This window comes from Lepidochelys olivacea (genome assembly GCF_965140295.1).
Source record: "Lepidochelys olivacea isolate rLepOli2 genome assembly, chromosome: 1".
Taxonomy (NCBI): domain Eukaryota; kingdom Metazoa; phylum Chordata; order Testudines; family Cheloniidae; genus Lepidochelys; species Lepidochelys olivacea.
In genome coordinates, this window is record NC_140411.1 from 158,391,117 (window position 1) to 158,414,634 (window position 23,518).

General features: G+C 41.4%; 1 protein-coding gene across 3 annotated transcripts in view; it reads right to left on the reverse strand.

The window, feature by feature from the left end:
* The window catches only part of TRAPPC10 (trafficking protein particle complex subunit 10), a 97,103-nt gene that overhangs the window by 57,663 nt on the left and 15,922 nt on the right, over window positions 1-23,518 (reverse strand). For 2 of the 3 annotated variants that reach the window (XM_084611941.1, XM_084611943.1), the window contains exons 2-6: window positions 11,079-11,160; window positions 10,269-10,404; window positions 7,540-7,736; window positions 2,313-2,508; window positions 424-535 (exon numbers count right to left, since the gene is read on the reverse strand). In XM_084611941.1, coding sequence (XP_084468067.1) covers window positions 424-535; window positions 2,313-2,508; window positions 7,540-7,736; window positions 10,269-10,404; window positions 11,079-11,160 — 723 coding nt within the window. Of the gene's footprint in view, window positions 1-423; window positions 536-2,312; window positions 2,509-7,539; window positions 7,737-10,268; window positions 10,405-11,078; window positions 11,161-17,000; window positions 17,070-23,518 lie in introns of all 3 variants that reach the window. The other variant, XM_084611942.1, reaches the window with a different exon arrangement.

The following is a 23,518-nucleotide window of genomic DNA, read 5'->3' on the forward strand; positions in this document are numbered from 1 at the left end:
TGATTATTAATGACTCAACAACAAGCTTTGGGAAGAAGCAGCAGCACCAGGGCCAAATCAAGACATAGGTACTTTAGACCCATGGCTAGGGCCCCAGTTCTTGGAGTCACATGAGACCAGAATCTCAGCTTTCATTATGTTTCTAGACCTCACTGATGCAAAGAAAAGCTTGAACACATGCCCAGAGTATAACTGTTGCCTGTCTGAACCTGGAGAGAGCATGAAACAATAGCTCCAAGTATCATGAAGTGTCTCATGCATCTTAATTGAAATCTGCTGCCCCCCCAGGAAAGGGTGTCGCAGAACCATATAGGAAGGTTGAGCCTAGGGCCCCTGTTTTACTTTAATTTGGTCCTGAGCAGAACAGGGAGTGGAACCAACTAATCTGCTGCATGCATTCACTTGTTGATTTAAAGCACTTACCACCAGCACCAAAGTTAACAACATATTGAGAGAACAAGGCATCAAGTTCATCATATTGCACCAAGGCATCTTCAAACTGCTGCAGCATTTCAAAGACAAAGGCCAGCTCTTCCTTTTAACACACAGGCAAAGAAAGGTACAAGTTATCAAAACGTGTTGCAGCCAATATTGTGGATTTTAAAAATTAACTATGAAAAGGACTCACTAGCCCAAAAGGACTTCTCCAAACTTGTCTCTGAGGGTTTGAATACCCAGGACAATGTAATGTTACAATTAATTATACTGCTATAACTCCCACATGGACACCCTCATAAGAGGGTCTTTTTCCAGGTTAACCTGTACTGCTTCCAAAGCTAAACAGGAACAAGCTAAACTATAGTAAGCCTGTCCACATGGGAAGTTATAGTGGTATAATTATACTGGTAATTTTTTCTGTACAGACAAGCCCTGACTCACTATAATAAAATATTCAGAACAAGCCTTAACTCTCAGGAACCTCATAAAAAACTCACCTCTTCCAGAAACCACTGCTGATGTACTTATAATTTATACATTCTATTTGTATAATGGAGACACTAGTTGCAGCTCCACAATTAAAGTTCGGTTTTACACTTAAAGCAGGGATTCAAAATCTGTTATGTATGAAAAATTCCACTTATTCTCCCCCAAACAACAGCATTTACTCCATAGAATAAATTTTCTGGGAATTTACAAGTAAATCTGTTAATGAGTTTCAGAGTTAAAATTAGTTAAACAGGTCCTTTAAGAAATTTAGCACTTGGTGTCACCCTTTTTTCCACCCTGAATAGGATTAACCAAATAATGCAAAAGCTTTGAACATCAGCTTATGCCCTGAATGACTACAAATAAGGTCTTTAGTATTTGTGGTTTCAGATTAAACTGAATTTTAAGACATTTATTTTTCTTCTCTTCCCCACTTCTCATCCCCACAGTCATCATAAGCAGAGTTAAGGCTTTACCATGTTGAGAATTTTTTTTTTTTTTAAACCTTAACTGATAATTTACTGTGTTCAACACACTTGAGTTTGGGATAATTGCAACAGCATCCCCGTAATGTATTTTGCCCTAAATTACTGATAACTACTCTCACCCTTAACTGCACCTTAATGAGACTTCTCCTGTCCAACCATCTAGTTTTGTGTTACATAATGAGCCGGGGGGAGGGAAAGAGAAGTCTCAAGAGGTGGTGGGACCAATCTTACATAATGCAAAAATTCAAAACTATATGGCATCACACGTGGGAAATACGTTCTAGTCTATGTTTTAAGAGAAATATTCTAATCAAATCAATCCCTAATGTTATCATTTGAATGTGCAGTTTTTTCTGTAAGTGTTTAAATGTTTGTTAGAACAAATCATATACATTTAAGAGTCATCCAGATCTGGAAATTCAAAACATCTGAAAACAGGATTCTCTCCAGAGAATTACATGATTTCATTTTAAAAAATAACTAAAGTCATTTATACTCTGATAACATTCTAAGCAAAAGAAAGTTTAGTAATATGTACAGCACATTGATATAATATTTTAACTAGAAGGGTTCATTTGCACAGCCATAATATACTTTAATGTTAAAGACACTTTTACACAAAGGCAATGGAACTAATAAAATGCAAATCTGTGCTCACAACTAACCCATAGCCTTTCTGCTGTCCAAGGTCCGAAGACACAGAAGCCTGAACAGATCTTACAGGTGAACACAGCACCACAAAAACATTGCAGGCAAGAATAGTGACAAGTTGCCATAATACTAGCCTCCGTATCTTTTTAAAAGGAGAGTCTGATCGAAAAAAATACAGCCAAGAAGAATACTTTCAACGAAACAAAGGACTAAAAAGTTGTTTAAAAATGTCATCTAAGTCTGTACCTGCACCATGAAATACTCGCAAAAACTCCACCCTGGCTCAGTCCTCTTCTCCCTCAAAGTTCTCATGTCATCTTCAAACTTGCCTAGATTTTTGGTAAAAGACATGAGAAGCAGCGTCCTGAGTTTTGTCAGGAAAGCGTTCCAGGATTCCTGAGAACGGGAAGAGTCTTTCAAGGGGTCAGACAGTACCACACATCTGTAAAGATATCGGTGGAAATTATTTTGTGGGACTAAAAAGTAACATCCAGACATAAAATAAACTTATAATAGCCCCTACAATTACATACTATAAAAAATGTCAAATGGAAAGAGCAAGGAAACTCAGATTTCCATTCAACATCAATTCAAGACTTCTTATTAAATGGTATGAGCTAAGGACAGAGAGTCAATGGAGGTAACAAATAATAGCCTTAAAATGACAATGTATATTGAATAGCCTTAAGCATACTGTAGATAGAAAGGAAGCATTCATTAGACTGGGAGGGGGGGGAGGAGGAGGGGTTAGGCGGGAGGGTCCTGATACCTGTCAGGAATAGTCTAGTTATTACATAGTCCTGCCTTGGCAGGGGAGTGCAATAGACGACGTATCGAGGTCCCTTCCAGTCCTACACTTCTATGATTTTATGATAGGTTTGGAAAGAGAAATTCAAGTCTGGGTTCCACAACACAGGAGAGTTTACACAATGAGTATATTCTATTTTTTCAAAATCAATAAAAATAGGTTTTAGAAATCCAAAAACACAAAAAAGCTCTCCTTGGAAGATAGCTAGCAGAGCAATAACTAGACTTATTCCTAGAAAGGACTATGTAACAGAATCACATCTATCAGGTCACATCTAGACCATCTCTCATGGGCCAAGGCAGAATTATTCCCACAGTAGATTCTGTAGGGCTTCATTTTATTTCAAATGTTCCGCATGGTAGGACTCCCACAGCTTCACTCATAATTTGTGAAACAGTTATTTGAGAACTCATGATCAGGACAGGCTGATAACCAGCATATTTTTCTTTGTTTAAAATTTCATGCTGTGATTTACTAATATTCAGAAAAGGAATAAACCTTTGTGGAGGCAGGGAAATCCCCTTTCCAATTCAAATAGAGATCCCAGTTACTGAAAGCTACCAGAAACTATTCTGCTGTAGAATTTTTAATCCAAGCCAGACAATTAGAAATTGAACACCCTCAGCTACATTTAATTCAGATTTGCCAAAAAAAAAATGTAATAAGCTGATATCATCCAAATACAAACAAGATGCTGACAACATGCAGCATGTTCACATTGTCATCTTAGATTAACATATGAGGAGTGCTAGGATTCACACCTTTAGTTTCAAAGGATCACCTCGTCATTCACTCTTTACACAAGGTGATGACTCTTCCAATTAGTCAAAAAGTAAATTATTCAGAAGCGATCCAGTGCAGTGTTTTGGGGAGGTGTAAAAAAAAAAAAAATACAATAAAGGTCTGCATTAAAAATTGATTTGAAACTGATTACTCCATTTCCCCGATCTCTCTTCCCTTCCAAGGCAGGAAACGGTTGTGATAATGCTGTACACACTTTTCACTGTATTTTTCTTGAAGTAACAGCTTCAAAAATTGGATTTAATGTAGTACAACAGAGGAGAAAAGCAGATTAAACACTGGTAGAAAAGAACAGTCTAAGGCCTTGTCTACTCTACACAGTTGTTGACAAAAGTCTGCTTTCGTGAACAAAACAGTGGAGGTGTACACACTGAAATGCTCCTCCCGCCGATGTAACTCCCTTGCTATGCCAACATATTAAAAACACCTTAACGAGCAGCACAGAGCTTTTTGCGATGTAATTAGAGCTACGCAACATCAGTGTAGACACCTCACTTGATTATGTTGCCCTAACTCAGTTCCAGGAGGTGTCCCACATTGCCCATCATGACCACTCTGGTCAGCAGTTTGAACTCTGCTGCCCTGAAGGTACACAGGTATGCGGACCCTCCCCCCTTCAAAGGCCCAGGAATTTTTGAAATTCCTTTTCCTGTTAGCTTGGCCTACACAGTTCACACAGCATCTTCCCAGCTGACTGTGCCAGCTTTACGCAGCAGACGTGCTCACATGGGGAGCACACCCGGCGGTGTTTGATCGCACAAGTATATGGGGAGAGGAAACTGCAGTCGCAGCTTCGCACCAGCCATAGGAATTTCGATATCTACAGGCTGATTGCTAGTGGCTTGCAGAAGAAGGGGCACAAAAGGGATGCGCAGCAGTGTAGTGCTAAAGTCAAGGAGATGAGGCAGGGGTACCAGAAGGCAAGGGAGGACAACCATAGTTCTGGTGCAGCACTGAAGACATGCCGCTTCTATAAGGAGCTGCACACTATGCTCGGCAGCAACCCCACCTCCATCATCAAGAGCCCCCTGGACACTGTGGGGGACTGGAGACAGCAGCCAGCAGACTCAACCCCAATGAGAAAGTGGTGGACAAGGAGGTGGAGCTAGAAAATGAGGTGGAGCACATGGCAGAGTCATCCAGTGACACAGTGAGTCAGGACTCTTCCACTCCAGAGGGGTCTAGCCAGTCCCAGAACTCCAGCTCTGGCACGCAGGATGCAGGAGAGGGGAGCTCTGGTAAGTGTTCATTTTGATTTGATACTGCACGGTGAGATGAGACTGAGCTCATATATACTGTGTTATACTGTAGAAGAGGGATATGGGGCAGAAATTAACAGAGACTGTCCATCTTTGCAGTGAGGTCATGGCAGAAAAGTTTCTTAATGTACACGGGGATGTCTCTGGAATCCCCCAGAATGATTTCTAGGAAACTTTCCTGTAGGTATTCTGCAATCCTCTGAAGAAGGTTCCTTGGGAGAACTGCCTTGTTTCAACCTCCGCTGTAGGAAACTTTGCAGTGCCCCCTGGCAATTATTTCTGCAGGGACCAGAGTGGCACACAGGCGAGCATCATACAGAGATGGTCTGAAGCCACACGCATGCAGGAGATGCACCCGTGCATTTTGAGTTACCTTTTAGGAGTGAGATATCTGGTTCAATTACCCTAGCTTGTGGAAAAGAGTACCAATATTCAGACCAGGCTCCCTAGTCGCTTAGAGCAACATTGAAACACACTGGCTATAGGTACGACTATTTGCTTCTTGCAATTAACATTTCAGCAGGCACTACAGGGGTAATTCAGGGAAGCAAGTAAACACTGCCTGGCCGAATGCATCACATACAGACATTACTGGGAATCATTATTAAAATGTTCCTTCAAAGCCTCCTTGATTCTAATAGCCTCCCACTGCGCCCCTCTAATTGCTGTGGTCTTTGGCTGTTCAAAATCAGCAGTCAGACAATCAGCCTCAGCAGCCCACCCTTGGGGAAACTTTTCCCCCTTCAATCTGCAAATATTATGGAGAGTTCAGCAGACCACAATGGCCTTTGGAATATTTTCCTCATTAGGGTCTAATCTACCAAAAAGACAGCGCCAGTGACCTTTTAATCAGACAAATGCACATCAACGGTCATTCTGCACCTGCTGAAGCTATTGAAGCGCCCTCTGCTGCTGTCTAGGTTCCTGGTGTAAGGCTTTATGAGCCACAGGAGCAAGGGGTAGGTGGAGTCTCCAAGGATCACTATAGGCATTTACACATTCCCTGGTGGAATGTTCTGGTCTGGAAAGAAAGTCCCAGTGTGCAGCTTTCTACACAGTCTAGTGTTCCAAAAGATGTGTGTATCATGCACCTTCCCTGACCACTCTGCACTGATAACAGTCAAATGGTCGCAGTGATCCACCAGTGCCTGCAAGACAATGGGAGAAGTAGCCCTTTCGGTTGATATACTCTGTCACGATATGGTCTGTGGCCAAAATTGGGATAGGAGTTCCATAGATCACCCCTCTGCAATTACGGAATCCCATTGCCTCAAAGTCATCAATTATTTGTCGGGGACATTACTGAGAATCAGAGTCCTTCACAGCAAGAGGCGATTAATGGCCCTGCACACTTGCATCACCGCAGCCACCACAGTGAACTTTCCAACTCCAAACTGGTTTGCAACTGACTGGTAGCAGTCTGGAGTTGCCAGCTTCCACACAGCGATCGCCACTCACTTTTCCACAGTGAGGGCAGCTCTCATTCTGGTGTCTTGGCACTACAGTGTTGGGACACATTCCGCACACAGTTCCAGGAAGGTGGCTTTACGCATACAAAAGTTCTGCAGCCACTGCTCGTCATCTCATACATTCCCCATGATGTGATCCCACCACTCAGTGCTTGTTTCTCAAGCCCAGTACCGACAGTCCACCATGGCAAGCTGGTCCATGAATGCTGCAGCAATTTTGAATGGTTTCCATGGCAGACAGCAGGGCAGGCATCACCAGTTCACTCTGTCACAGCTCATGAAATACTGCAAGACCAGCCACATTGTGTTCATCATGCTCATCACCAGACTGGTCAGCAGTTCAGGAATTATGCTGTCAGACAGATGGCAGGTGCACAGTTACACTAACTGTTGAAAAACAGTGCAAAACGAAGTAGGAAGCCCATGGACTGATGGGACAAAAGGAAATGCATCATGCAACAGTAAGCATGCCCCTATGGTGCACTGTGATCTGTTCCCAGAGTTCCCAGTGGCAGAGGGTGGAGAGTTGCAGTGACATAGCTACCCCTGATGCAACACTGTCAATGAAAAAGCAATGACTGTGGATACGCTCAGCTGACACAAGCAATGTTGTGTGGACATGCTCCACTGATGTTAAAGCAACTAATGATGGTCGACAAAACTTAAGTCATCTTAACTCTCTAGTGTAGACATGGCCTAAGACTTTACTCTTGTACTTTTCCTCTGGTGATGGGTTTACATAAACCTTGAAAAACAAGGATTTGAAGTTCTAAAAATTGATTTTGGTTACTTCATTCATTCTGAATCAGTGTCTACAAAAATACAGCTTCAGTATGTTTAAAGCCTTTTATCTTTTCTGGAAGAGGTGAACATCCAGAATGTAACTGTAGTCCTACAGAATTTTTTTTTTTTTTTTTTTATTCCAAACCACTACTAATTCAGGAAAAGATACAGCAAACTTTTTCCTCCATTGGTTCATATTTTGGGACAGATGGACATACATCTTACCAATGCCATTTGCTTAATGTTAGGCATTAGGGTAGTTACTATTCTTTTAAGTGAGAAATTGGACCTATTAAATGGTTATCCAGAAAACTAGTTTTATAATTAAACAATATTTTTCAAAAAGTCCTTACCTGTCACTTTGCTTGTTACAGAAGTCGTTTCTTATTTTATCTACTATAGATGTTCGGGGAAGGATGTTGGTTTTGTTCTTTTTTTTTGTATCACTCTCAACTACCACAATTAACCAATCCACAGAGCTGTGCACTTTCAGAACATTCTGCCACTTGGTGATGTCATCCTTTACTGTAGCTTTGTATACTTCTGTATCCTGGTATTATAAGTAATGAATTAGCAAATCAAATCGACAATCTGGACAAATTTGAAAGGTTTATTTTGTTAAAACAGGAAAAAAATATTTCAAATGATGCCAAACTGAATTAGTGACACAGATTGAGAAGTTAAACAAGGACAATGTCAAGGTAAGGTTTTATTCTTTTGATTGCTTACTTTATTATAACTACTTTAGACTATTGCAAATGAATGATTTTTAAAAATCAAAGTTACCCTGAACAACTCATTGAAATTTGGAACTCGATTAAACTAAGACAATGAAACTAGACTGATTAATTTCATTTTCTGGTTCTAATACACCAACAGTGCTGTGGCATTTGGGTTTTCCAACACTGCTGGAAAGTTTTAAGTTGTCTGTATCTTCAATTACTTTAAATTTAAACAATTGAAGTAACTCATTTTCTGTAACTTTTTTATAGATCAACTATGAACATGTTGCTATGAATATTCACAATGCAAAGTTGTGTTGGTTAGTTGTGATTGGTCAAGTCAGATGGTTAGTGTCTTTTTTTTTACTGTATGAATATTTCTCCTATAATGAGGATAACTCCCCATGAATGAGATATTGCAGATAAACAAGATTAGGGAGTTTTAAATGTTTGGATCACAAACCTTATCTAAAACATGATTCTTGTAGCAGATTAATTTCTCATTTACTGGCTGAGTGAATTATCTCCCATTTTCATAATAGGTCAGTGCAAGTATGCATTGTTTTGCTGCCAAGGATGTGGTCAGATTCTTGTGTAGTTTAGTTTCCACTGTGCCAAGGCTCTGGGAAAGGGTTTTAGAAACCCTGTACTCCTGCTGTGTCAAGCAGTGTCACTATAAAATATAAGTTACAGTTCAAATGCTCAAGTGGGCAAGTTCAAAATTCACTTTTTATGAGCACTTATGCAAGACAGATTTGATTGCCTTCCATGATCATCTGAACAAACGGAAGACATTGTGTACAGGAACAGCAGAAAAGTCAAAAAGTTCATTTTTAAATTATAGTGAATACTTGCAGGATTTTTTGGTGTTATTAACCCACCTCTAGTGTTCAATAAACAATGTCAAAGTGTCACCAAGTCATTGGCTACTATACTAATACAACTGTTCCCAAAATGGACTTCCAGGGTGCCCCACATTAAACTATGCAGTCATGCATATTGCCATGCACTATGACTGTTACCTTTTACTTGCTTAGTTCTTAATGCATAACATATTGACCATGTTTTATTAGTTTTCTTTAGTATCGTAGCTTTTATTAAAAAAAGCTTTAAATTCTTGTGGTTACCTTTATTTTGCTAACTTTTCAAATAACTCTAGATGGTTAGAGCAGGATTTTTCTTTTATTTAGTCCACAGGCAATACTTAAAGCATTTATTATACCAGAGGTGGGCAAACTACAGCCCACGGGACCATCCTGCCTGGCCCCGAGCTCCCAGCCAGGGAGGCTAGCTCCTGGCCCCTCCCTCGCTGTCCCCCCTCCCCTGCAGCCACACCACCGCACGAGCAGCGCTGCTTGCACCCGCCCACCTCCCAGGCTTTCCAACAAGCCTGTCCTGCCGCTCTGAGCAGTATGGTAAGAGGGCAGTTGGATGGGGCAGAGGTTCGGGGAGGGGGGTGGTCAGGAGACAGGGAGCAGGGATTGTTGGATAGATGGAGTTCGGGGGGGCAGTTAGGGATGGGGTCCCAGGAGGGCGCAGTCAGGGGACAAGAAGGGGGTGTGTGGATGGGTCAGGGGTCCCGGGGGGCTTGTCAGGGGGCAGGGGTGTGGATAGGGGTCAGGGCGGTCAGGGGATAAGGAGCAGGGGACCCCAGGAGGGGGTGGGTTCCCAGGGGGTGGTTAGGGTCAGGGGACCCCAGGAGGGGGTGGTCAGGGCACAAGGAGCAGTGGGAGTTGGATGGGTGGGGAGGGTTCTGAGGGGGGCAGGCAGGGGGTGGGAAGTGGGAGAGGGCAGGGGCCAGGCTGTTTGGGGAGGCATAGCCTTCCCTACCTGGCCCTCCATACCGTTTCGCAACCCCGATGTGGCCCTTGGGCCAAAACGTTTGCCCACCCCTGTATTATACTATCCTTACATTCCAGTTTCCCCACTATCAGGAGGTGTAATTCCCAGATCTCCTGTAACGTCTTATTTATGAAAGACAGATTTTCACATTAGTGATTTCCTAACCTGCTAGATTTAGTATATTGCATACCATTTCACACCTCACCTTCCATCAGAAACCACAACTGATTACCTTGGTGATTTAATGCACTTGAGAAATTCAAGTTCCCCAAAGCTTCATCCTTCTGAAGTGCCATCTAGTAACATCAAACTTGTTTCATATTAGGACAATGCAACTCCCCCAACCATTATTGACCCTGGTAGTAACAAATGTAACAAATAGGAATAAGGGGACAGGGTGTAGAACCAGCACATCCCATTTACCAAACCGGGACAGTACAGAGCTTATTTTACCTTCAGGCCCACTCTCATACCTTATTATGTGCATGGTTCACGCTTAATATTTTCCTAATACTTACACAACATTCCGTCCAATAAATATGAAGGAAGGGAAAAGTCAGGAGAGCCTTGTTTCCTTCTTTGGGTAACAGCTCTTCTTTAAATTGAACAAAATTAGATTCAAGATGAATCATCTTAGGAGCACGTCCGTAAGACCTATACAGAATATTAAAAGAATTACAATTCATAATTGAGAAATAAGCAGCAAAACTAAAAGCAGAACAAATGACAGGGCAAACATTTATTACAAATTTAGCTTTTTTTAAAAAAACCTCACAAAACTTAACTGCTCTCTAGGGTTTGATTTGTGTAGCGTCAACTCAAAAATTCATTTGTTTTCTCATAAAATAAGGCACTGTCTTTGCAATGAAAAGGGCTGGAAACTTCCAGCTTTCATTTTAAAAAGGATTCTCCTTTACATGTTCTTGTGTTCCTCCAAAGTTAGAGGCAGTCTTTGGCTGTGGACGTGACAGGGTCCAAAGCACAATTCTGTTTTTAACTCTTTCCCATATGTCCATCTAAACAGGAACCAGACTTACCTTCAAAGCATGGTTGCCCAAAGTGCAACCTAGAGATACCAGTAAAACTAATCTTTAGTGCAGCAAATCTCTGATTTTAAATTCAGCCTGGGCTAAATGTGGGAACATCCATCTCAAAGGGCCCAACATTCAGAATTCAGGGAAAACTGGCTCTGAAAACCAGAAATCTTTCCTCCTGTTCAGCTTCTAAACCCAACTCACTGCACAGTGCCACATTAGTAGTCACATTTTCCTAAATCCAACAACGTGCATTGAAATAGAGCAATGGCGGGGGGTGGGGAGAAACACTACCTTCTCCATTCCATGGGTTCTTTTGGAAGCTGCTGAGAGAGCATGGGATATACAGAAGTGAATAAATTCTGATCTCCAGCACCTAAAATTAAAGAGACCCATATTTTAAAAAAGTTCCCTTTTAAAACATATACGGACAAGATTTAAGCGTAAACTATACCACACAGTTACATTTTAAGAAACTCATTTTCATACTGGATACATGGATAATACTTCTGTATAGAAAAATGCTTTAAAATAGTATCTTGTTACTGAATCTCTCTACGAAAAAATCATTCATATAGCTGTCCCAAAATTCCATAGAAGGTGTGAGAAAGGAACTCAACTACAGCCAAAGGTCCAATGTCATACATCATCACAAAAACAGAACCACCTCCAAAAACTTCAATCAGCTTATTTACACAAGACAGACTAGGTCGGGGTGGGCAAACTACGGCCCGCAGGATAACCACCCCCATGGCGCCGCGGACCTCGCACTGCTCCAGGAAGCGGCCAGCACCAACATCCCTGCAGCCCCTGGGGGGCGGCGGGGCAGAGAGCTCCGTGCACTGCACTTGCCTGGGAGCACCTCCCCCGAAGCTCCCATTGCCCAGGAATGGGGAATCACGGCCAATGGGAGCTTCGGGGGAGGTACCCACAGGCAAGTGCAGTGCACAGAGCTCTCTGCTCCTGCTCCCCCTCCCCCAGGTACCGCAGGAACATGGTGTTGGCCGCTTCCCGGAGCGGCACGTGGGCCAGGACAGGCAGGTAGGGAACCCACCCTGGGCCTGGTGCATGCCACTGCCACCCCAGAGCCGCTCCAGGTAAGTGACACCAGGCTGGAGCCCGAACCCCTGCCACACCCCTCCTGCACCCCAACCCCCTGCCCTGAGCCCCCTGCACCTCACCCCTGAGCTCCTGCAGCACTCTTCCCTGCACCACTGCCCTGAGCCCCCTCCTGCACTCCAACCCCCTTCCCTGAGACCCCTCATACACCTCTCCTCTGCCCCAACCCCTTGCCGTGAGCCCCCCTCCCACACCCCGCACCCAACCCCCTGCCCCACCCCTACATTCGTGGCCCTACAAGCAATTTCCCCACCCAGATGTGGCCCAAGGGCCACAAAGTTTGCCCACCCCTGGGCTAGGTACTAATACCACTGTACTATGAAGCAAGATAAACATAACAAAATGTACAATCCAGCACAGAAAACAGTAACTGATTTTCAGCAATATAACATTATCCAGCTGACATTTACACCCTTGGCAACAAGAGGTAATATGATATTGACCAAACCATTTAGTCTCTTCCCAACCCCCAACTCCAAAAAAAGATCAAGTAGATCAAGAGAAAATCTTAGTTTTAGAATGGTTATGTTTTATTATGTATTATGTAAAATTACAAAACAGTGAAGACTACATCCCTCATTTCAATACTCCTTAAGTTTAACTTCTTAAAAAAAATGTCTTTTCATAATGTAAACCTAGAACCTCAAGACCTTTTTACTTTCCCAAGGGATTTTATCATCTAAATTCCTACACATCAATTTTTGCCTGTTTTTAAACTAGAGCATGAGTCAGCCATTGATTTTTTTCATTCCGTACATTGTTCTTCCTATCATTTGAGTACCACCTCTCCATTAAAATGACATCAGTAACTAGTGTTGCAGCTCAGAGTAGATTCAAATTGTATATCTGATATAATAAACCATTTGGAGAATAGTGCGCATCAGATTAAAATTTTAAGTGTCAAATTTTAGACCTATAAAAAACAAACAAGATTACCCAAAACTTAAACACAATGAATTCACACAATCAAAAAAAATCCTGATGTAGTTAAGATTGGGGGTAATGTCATCCCAAGGCATAAGGTAAATTAACAGAGAAATGGACTTGTAAGAAGCGTGAAAGGTTTTTTGCCTCTCAACTTGAACTGTCACCACCGAGCGTACAGAACCACCTCATCCTGTGATTGTGTGAACTGAGAAGAAAGAAAACTCCAACACTTGCAGATCCAGCCTTCCCTTAGCTTGCCTTATAACACCTTGGAATGGGAGAACAATTCAGCTTTTAAATTTGGTTCATAATCAAGTTTTGGATTGGTAAAATAGCTCAGTACGCTTATTGCATAATTTAGCATTTAGTAAAAAGGAAGGAATCAATCACCAACACTTAAAGTACCAAAAGGAAAAGTAATTCTAAAGAGGTGATTTGGATTTTTTAGCTTCAAAAAATATGCAACTACAAGTGTGATCTCTCAACCAGCGAACAAAATCATACTAAGGCACTAGATTTTTTTTTTTTTTTTTTTTAAACAACTGCTGCTTAGCATGAAGATCTCTCAACCAGGATTAACTCATCTTTATAAATGCACTGAGATATATTGGATGGTTAGCTATATTTAGTTTAAATCGTGAAATCTGAAACATTTTAACACCAGAAGTTTGGTTTGAGATCCCAGCTACCTTTAATACAAGAACAGGACACAGTTTATATCCTGCTTCTGAGCTCCCTGTTGGCAGTGTCACAGAACAGTAATTTTCAACCTCTTCATTTGCAGACGCCTAAAAATTTCAAATTGAGCTGTGGACCCCTTTGGAAATCTTAGGCAGTCTAAGTATATTAATAAAATTTGCCAATGACAAAGTTGGGAGGTATTGCCAATACGGAAGAAGACCAGAATATCTTACAAGACGATCTGGGATGACTTTGTAAAATAGAGTAATAGAAATAGGATGAAATTTAATAGTGCAAAATACACGGTCATGCATTTAGGGATTAACAACAAGAATTTCTCCTGGACACTGGGGACTTATCAGTTGTAAGTGACAGAGGAGGAGAAAGACCTGGGTTTATTGGTTGATCACAGGATGACTATGAGCCATCAGTGAGATGTGGTTGAGAAAAAGGCTAATGCAGACCTAGGATACATCAGGTGAGCTATTTCCAGTAGATATAAGGAAGTATTAGTACCATTATACAATGCACTGGTGAGACCTCATCTGGAATACTGCATGCAACTCTGGTCTCCCATATTTAAGAAAGATGAATTCAAACATGAACAAAGTGAAGAAAAGGGCTACTAGGATGATCCAAAGAATGGAAAAACCTACCTTACGAGAAAAGACTTAAATAGCTTGGCTTGTTTAGCCCAAGCTAAAGAAGACTGAGGGGAGATAGGATTTCTCTTTATAAATACATCAGAGGAATAAATACCAGGGAGGAAGGGGAGTTAATTTAAGTTAAGCACCAATGTTGACACAAGAACAAATGAATATAAACTGACCAACAACACATTGAGGCTTGAAACTGGATGAAGGTTGCTAACCATCATAGGAGAGAGATTCTCCAACAGCCTTCCGAGGGGAGCAGTGGGGACAAAAAACCCTAACTGGCTTCAAAACTGAGCTTGATAAGTTTATGAAGGGGATGGTATTGAGACTCCCTACAAGGGCATGCAGCTGATCTGCGATTGCTATCAGCAAACATCTCCTCAGCTGGTGATGGGACACTAGATGGGGAGGGCTCTGAATTACTACTAAGAATTCTTTCCCAGGTGTCTAGCTGGTGGATCTTGCCCACATGCTCAGAGTCTAACTGATCACCACATTTGGGGTCAGGAAGGAATTTTTCCCAGCATCAGATTGGCAGAAACCAGTGGGGGGGGTCACCTTCCTCTGCAGCATGGGGCACGGGTCACTTGCAGGTTTAAACTAGTGTAAATTGTGAGTTCTCTGGAGCAAAGTCTTTTAACCTCAATTTGAGGACTTCAGTAACTCAGCCAGAGGTTAAGGGTCTATTACAGGAGTAGGTGAGTGAGGTTCTCCTGCAACACGCAGGAGGGTCAGACTAGATGATCACGATGGTCCCTTCTAACATTAAAGTCTTCAAGTCTGCAAACCATAGGCTGAAAACCGTTGTCATAGAATTATTTCAAGTTATCAGAAAAATCTTCCACTGTGTGGCCTTGCAAGTGATATGTATTGAAAGAGCAAAGCATATTTTCCCTCCAACAATCTTTGCAACAAATTAAAAAGGTATTGACAGCATTAATACCTTGTATTTGGAGGGAACAGATGTTTAACAATAAGGAAGGTACAGTAATTTCTCATCCCTTCATATTTCTTTTAGGCCATAGCTCCCCATCTAACTGAGTGTGAAATTCAAAACAGATTGTGCAAGTAGGTAAATATATATATATTTTTTTAATTAAACAACAAGGATCTCACTTTTTCCTCAGATGGGATTTTCTGGCAAGAGCAGCAAGCTTTTCAGCTGATAGCAACATGTGTGATTTTCGCAGTTGATGACAATGGCCAACATGTCTTTGGTAAAGTTTTAAACAACTCTCCATGCAAGGTGTCTGATAGCCTCCAGCTGCTAAAACAGAGGTCCCCAAACTGTGGGGAATGCCCCCCTAAGGGACATGGAGGAACATTTGGGAGGCATGGCAGGGCCTGGGTAGGATTGCCATCTAATTGCTGGTAACTGGACCACTGAGGCCCTGACCCACCACTTCCCCCAAGGCCTCATCCCGCTCTGCCTCTTCCCTTGAAGCCCCTCCCCTATCACATGCTCCTCTCCTACACATCTGTCCATTGCTCGCTCAATCATCTCCACTCCCTCCCCCATGGTTGGGCTCCCTCTGCTATGGGGCTGGGAGAGCCTGAAAAGGAGCCTGCCTGCAGGTAGGAGGTGGCTCAGGCTGAGCAGGGGCTAGCATGGGTTCATGACTGAGCATCTCCCCATGCCCAGCGGTAACTGGACTTTTGGTGTCCAGTCAGTACATCTGACTGGGCACTGCCAGGACCCCCTTTCGACCCAACTTCCCAGTCGAAAACCAGGCAGCTGGAAACCCTAGGCCTGGGCCAGTCCCCACAGAGGGCTGGGAGGGAGCGCCACCCAGTTCTGCTCCTAGCTCTCCACTAGCCCTGCCCCCAGCCATGGCCCCTGCCCCCTTGCATCTGTCCACATTCCCCAACCCCCTCCCCCCGGGAGCCACAACAGACAGGAGTAAATGGAGGGGGGCATGCAACCCTGAAAAGTTTGAGGACCACTGTGCTAAAGCACCTCATATGCATTCTGGAAGTTTTGAGGTTCTCCTCAAAGGAGGAGGAAAAAAATGGAGAAAAAGAAAAAACTCAAAAGGCTATAGAAGCCAATAAAACAAGATGCTGCTTTAAATCAGCCACAAACCTCATCAGACAGCCATTCCCAGCGCTACTGGGAAGCATGGGAGAGGATGCAAGCACACTGATCAGATCAGGAATGGGGTCAAAAGCACTGAGCCTCACTTCAACTGCTATTTGTGCTGAGGAATTGGCAACAGGCATTCCCCTGTTCCTCTAAAACAGTGCTTCTCAACCAAGAGTACACATACTCCTTAGGTATGCAGGTCTTTCGGGGGTACATCAACTCAGATATTTGTCTAGTTTTACAAACAGCTATGTAAAGAACACTAGTGAAGTCAGTACAAACTAAAATTTCATAGACAATGAATTGTTTATACTGCGCTATATACTGAAATATAAGCACAATATTTATATCCAAATTTATTTTATAATTATATGGTTAAAATGAAAAAATAAACAATTTTTCAATAATAGTGTGTTGTGACACTTCTGTATTTTTAGGTCTGATTTTGTAAGCAAGTAGGTTTTAAGTGACATGAAGCTTCGGAAGTAAGCTAGACAAATCAGACTTCTGAAAGGGGTACAGTAGTCTGGAAAGATTGAGCACCACTGCTCTAAACCACTGGCAAAAGACCCTTGGCCTATCAAAACTGCTGGAGCAGGAAGAAAGGTGAACAATTCTGGCTGGAAAGAAAGGCCCACATAAAGCCCCAAAGAACAGCCCCGTCCTCCCCCCCCACTCCCCCCCCCCACACACACACACTTCTTCCTTCCAGAGAGACATAAGCATGGTCCCCCAGCATGGCTATTGTACCTTTGGTGTGCCAGTAAGTGGAGCTGGCTTTCAGCTTGGGTGATCATATGAGGAACCTTGCATCAAACCCTACGCAAGAAAAAGGCAGAAAACCTAATGTAGAGACAATGAATATGCACACACAAGAGAAAAATGTGACCAGAACCACAAAACTTTTGATTTCTGGCACTCAACAGCAATATCACAGTAAAGGAAGAGTACTGTATGCATGCACAAGTCAGTGTATTAAGTCCTGGCATGGGAATCTGAACATGAATGACGTTATAACGTAATCATACTGCTTTGTACTCATCTTAGAGCTGTTTATGACCTTGCAGTTAATCTTCCCTCCCTTGCAAAGTTAACATGCTGCAGAATAGCAACATCTGATGTTAAGATATTGCCACTTCTACAACTGTAATTTCAGAATTTAAAGAAAGTTATGGGTTTGTTAACTTCTGTTTATTATTAGGTTTCAGTGTATTTTTTAACAACAGTATTTCCCTTCCCTCTAATATTCAGCTTTCAGTGATTGCATTAGATTATTAGAAATAGAAAATTATTTTCAAAAGTTTTAACGCTAAGGTAATGACTATGCAATACAGACAAGCATGAAAACTTCATGAAATTTTACAGGTATCAGTATCTTCTCAAAAGATTTGCGCCTCAGCAACAAAAATAGAACTGAATGAAGTTTTTGAAGACTTAACATTTTAACAAATCTGAACAAAATGGTAAAGGATAAATTTGCTAGAAATCGCCCTGCTCAAAGTAGTTTACACTAATATATGCAACTTCATCACTTTCCAGTAAACATCTTGCATAATATGTATAACACGTACTGCAAATACAAGATAGTAATACAGAATGAATTAGGGTGGATACAATTGTCATTGGCGCTTTGTGTAACACTGTTCATGAATAATTAGAGTCTCCACAATGGACTATTATCTTCTATTCACCAAAAATGAATTTCCATATCTTACAATAAATGAAAAATTAGTTTTCAGTTCCCCATATGCAGTCTCACACAGCAAAAGCCATAAGTAATTGCCAAATTTAGAATTTAAAATCCATTTCCAGGTTTCATTTTTAAAAAGGTCACTCATTGTGCAAGTTACAGATTGTCTACAATTAGGCGTGCAGCAATTTTTCATTTTTGGAGTATAGTGTGCCCAACCTGCTACACATGATCATGTCTCATTTGAAAGCTTATTTTATGTACATATAGATGAGGTTTGATGTGGAGCTGTCAAGTGGTGCATAAGCCTGTAGCTGAGGTAAACCAGTGGTACCCAAAATGAGAACATGTCACTTTTTGCACAGTTCCAAAAACACTGCAACATGATTATGACTACAGTTTTTACTGTTAAAGTTCATTTCAATATCTTAATGTGGTGCTTATTGGTTAAAGCTACCAATGTATTAAAGACATTGGTTTTGCATGGGTGCATTTTTTTAGCAGGTGGCAAAAACAGCAAACAACATTTTACAGTATACGAACATGAAATGTTTTCACATTGCATATTCTTAATTGTCAAAATATCTCAAGTGATAATAGTTTTCTATATTTTCAACTGAAATTTTCTGACCAGATAAGTTTTATACAGAAAGTTGTACATCAGTAGCAGCAGATTGCATGCCCATAGTTTGTACTGCATAGTGGGTTGATATAAATGTATGTGAATTCCTAATGTAATGCTTCTCCTTTTGTAAGCTATTGTACATACAGCAAAGCATCATGTCTGCCTGCTAGAAGGTTTTAATTTGTAACCGCCTATGCATGCAGTACCAGCCTTTGAAATATCCTAGAAACTAGCTTAATTCAGTGACACTTATGCACAGTATTAGTGTTAAAGATGAAATATACAGCTTCATATTGGGCTTCAATCAAAGTGCTCATTAAACAAAAGGGGCAATTACTAATATATATATAATTTAGCACAAGTCTGTATAGTTGTGAAAAATTGGGATAGTGGTGATGCTAATGCTAACAATATATTTGGGGATTTTACTTCTACAGGGAAGTTACAGTATATGAAGACATGGAGGATACAAGCCCCTTAAATCTTACATCAAAGAGAAAGACTCTCCACAAACTTTGACAAAGCACATTTTTCAATAAAATCAAAAGAATGCAAAAAACTGTCAAAAGCTACCAGTGCTGGACAGAATGCTGTGATGATGGCAGCAGAAGCCAGAATAAATGAATTGGTGGCTACTGGATGAGTTTTATAGTTTTAGATGAGGGCCACCAATATGCTGTCTTGGGGATTGCTTACAGAAATACACAAGCAAGTCGACTGGCAGAAAAGTCAGAGTCTGTATTGAACACAAGAAAACAGACTCTGAATCTGTTAACAGAGCATCATGTTCACTTGCTTCTGTAGCCACCAGAGCGAGCACATCTTCCAGCAATCAGTCCTGTTGCACGGTTTGCTTGACTTGATTGCTAAAGATGCAGTTTATCCTGCAACATGTCTTTGTTCCTAAGTGAGTAAAATGAATCAAAGCAAAATCTAGCTACATTGCAACAACACAGTCACCTTGTGACACCACATTTTATCAGTTGATTGAAGAGAAAGACACAATGATTTTATGTACAACAAGGCTCCTCTCCCCCATCCAGGCTGTTACAAAGATATAACGCCCTACTTCCCTCAGATGGGGAAACTGCAAGCTATTCCAGTAGAAAGTTACAGACAAAATTAGAAAAACAGTATGGTTCTGCAATTTAATTCTATGCACAGCATGGATAAGACAAGTCTACCATTGTTCTATGCAGTGCAACAGTAGCTGATGCTATCTAAGCTACTAGTAATCTGAAGCAGGAACTTAAGTCATTCAAATATTTTGTGGGTGTTCTTCTGAGCGAGCCTGATGAACAGCTTTCAAATGAACAAGGGGTTTGTATTATGTCTCTTCAGTCGCTTAGTCTGAAACAGCTAAAATGAAAGCCTCAGAATATAATCCAAAACCACGTGATTGTAGTTCAGAGGTCAGCTACTTTTGTGCCCCAACTGGTGCAGAAGTTTGTCCTTTGGTTGATAAAGAGGCATATAATTCAGCCAGCAATGAGTATCATCCTTCAGAAGACATGCAAAGAAAGTGCCTCTCAACTGTAGAGTGTACAGTACTTAGCAGTTCCAAATTATCACACAACCACACATAAATCTTACAGCACAACTACACCATGAATTCTGCATCAATTAAGGTGAGCTGAGGGTTCATCAATAAGGCTGCAAAAATTGAAGCAGAAAGATTCCAAGGAGGCGTGTTCATTCCAAATGGAATTTTGCCACTTCAGGAGGGTGGAAATCTCATTCATGAAGGAGACAATATAGACACTAACATACAGACCATTGCTGGAAAGAATACGGCCCATTTAACGGCTAGAGTGGGTTTCAAGAACAGTTTGCAGGTAGTGCAGCATCACAGGAAATACCAGTCTCCCTGGGTAATTAGAGTCTCATACACTAGGCAGTGTCTGAAAAAAAAAAATCGAGAACAGACCCAGAACCGAATTGCCATGAAAAAGTACGTAAGAAAAATCAATTCTGTCTACAATCAGCATACTCTTCCCTGCACAGAACTGTGTACATGTCAAGGCAGTAAAGACTGGTAACCCAAGCACTCTCAGATCATAATGATGAACATGATGATAAAGAGGTTGACTAGAAATGTCACTAGCGCGAATACATTTACATACCTGTAAAAATTTATTAGATTTTGTTTTACACTTTGGATTGTTGTTGTGATGCTCTGAGATCAAAGAAATACAGTCATTAAACTAACCAAAATTAATGCAAATATATTAAAGTGGTGATTTGAATCCATTGATATCATTGTTTATCCCTGGTTCTATGGTAATGGCACCACTTGACAGTTTCACATCATATCTCATCTTAAGTAGACATAAGTAGCTTTCTGATGATGTATGATGCGTGTGTGTAGAGAGAGGGTAAATTAAATTGACCAAATCAGTGGCCATTCCTGCTCACCTAAATATGAAAGTTCTAACCGATTTGTATGACAACTGGCAAGCTAAGTTCCCTGTAAGCTGCACAGCCAAGCAGCAGCCTATTAAGCGCCACGCAGGAGCTCAGGGAACCCAGCCCCCATGGACCTGCCACAGCCAGGTGACAAGCGCCCCAGCCCCAACCCAGCCACAGGACAGGTGCCCCGGGCCCAACCGACGCCGGCCCTGCTGTGGCCGGGGGACAGGCGCAAGCCCGCAGACCTAGTCCTGGAGCTACCACCATGGGGAGAGGCGCCTCTTCCCTCCCCTGCAGCCCAGGTGCTGCTGCGGGAAGAGAGAGAGGGGAGTCCTCTCTCCCCACCATAGCCCAGGGCAGCCTGCACCCCAAACCCCTCATCCGCAGGCCAAGCCAGAGCCTGCACCCCCAGCCGGAGCCCTCCCACCCCTGCACTCCAACCTTCTGCCCCAGCCCTGAGTCCCATCCCACACTCCGAACCCCTCGGCTCCACCCCCACCACATGAATTTTATTGTATCACATCACCTTCATAATGGTGAACATAATAAAATTAATTCTACACATGTTGGGGAAAAATCAGAGGAAACACTGCTGGCAAGTATATCATAATTAGACAAATATTTAAGGGGGTTTTGCTGCAGTCTCTGAAATGTAAGAAATTAAGGAAACCCTTAACCACATGAAGATTACTGGCAACATCCCTCTTTCTGAAGATTGTGAAATATTTATTTTTGAACCTGGTGAGGACGACTTCTTAACAAGGGAAAGATTTCAGTTTTCCTGTCATTTCTTAGTGCAATGGTATAGTTCATCCAAGGTTCCATGTGCAACTCAGGCCAAATGTTACTGCATCAACAAGATCATATTTTGAATACTACATTTAATTTCTGGAATACTGAAGTGGAAAGCAGAATGGAAAGTGCTCCAGATTTAAGCAGCCACACCATGCAGTGTAGAAAATAGAAGGAGATGGTGATAAAAAGGTGGAAGTCCCACATTTTTTGGCTAAATTTTGGAGGCCATCTTTTATTCTCAGGAAAGTATCAGATGTTAGTAAGACACTTTTGTATATGACCCTCCTAGGGCAGTACTTCACAGATTTGAAACTATAGTCAGTTTTATGTACCATTTTCAAGGCCTCTCAAATCTCTCTGTACTTGGCCAAGGTAGAGAGAATTTCAGCTATGCATTTAAGCCAAATTTGGTACCACAGAAGGGAGTGTTACTCCATATACATAACGCCACAAAGCAATAGCTATCTATTTCTGATTGCTGGGAAAGAGATATAAACCTTCTTCAGTCAGGCCACAGGGCTTCCCTGAATTAATTCTTGTTTGACCTAGAGCACAACTTTTAATAAAACATCTAATTGTTCCAATGGTTAATTACCCTCACTGTTAAAAATTTGCTCCTTATTTCTAGTCTGATGGTGATTAACAGTTTAACTCAGATAAATCTCAAAGGAATTTCATGAGAAAGAAAAGGCTAGCCAGAGGACTCCGCCCTGTCAAATTTCAAAGCCCTGCTACAAACAAAGATGTTTGAGCTTCACAAAAAAGTGGTTGCCAGAATATTTTAGAATTGAAAGTGTTAGCCAACCTAAACACAGGGGGTAACAGACAATATCAGTGAACTAAACATGGTCAGAAAAATCTTGCTGAAGAATATAAATGCAGAAATGGAGCCAAAGTATTTATATAAAAACACTGTGAAACATAAAACATACCAGTATTCATTTTCCATAAATTCATCAGCATTTAGTTTAACATTGCAATATATTAGTCTGTCAAAACACTCTAGTCCATTGACTTTATTATTTCAGGCATATTGTTACATTCAAACTAGTAGATGGAGGTCAGGTGCTTGAGCTGGCCTACAGTATGTATCTCCTTTGGAGTAGAGATGTCAGTTCCTCCTACCGCCATCTTAACTTTAATAAAGAAAAGACAGATATTCTTCGAAAACACAAAGAAGGTTTATTAAGGAAGCGATAAACTGCAATTGTGGTTGCTCCAGAAAGGTAGGTGTGAAGCCTGGTCCCTCACAACCCCTTTAGCAATAACTTCCAACAGAATAAACCCTAAACAAACACATCCCAAAACTATACTGTGTCACAATGGATTACCTTGGTCTGAATTAGGTAGCTGATGGTGATATCTGTCCTTGCAGCTCGGGTTTGTTGGATCCTGGACCTACGACCTACAAAACAAGCCCTTATACAGTACCACTTATTAGTGCCATCTATATAATAAACCTTGACCTCAAAAGTTGGATAATTTTCCCCCTCATTCTCTTTCTATAGAAAAGCAGTCTTTAACTCAAAGTTTTTGGTAGACACTCATGGATTCAGCATATTTATTTTTAAACGTTTTAAGAGATAATGTGTAGGGCTTTATATATTTTGTATTAAATTTAGATTTCATTTTAAACAGTTTATTTTTAAAAAGAAAAACATTAAATAAAATCAAAATAATCCAATTTAAATAATTTTTTTTAAATCATCCATTTTTATCCACTCTGGTTTCTCAAGATTGACTGTACAG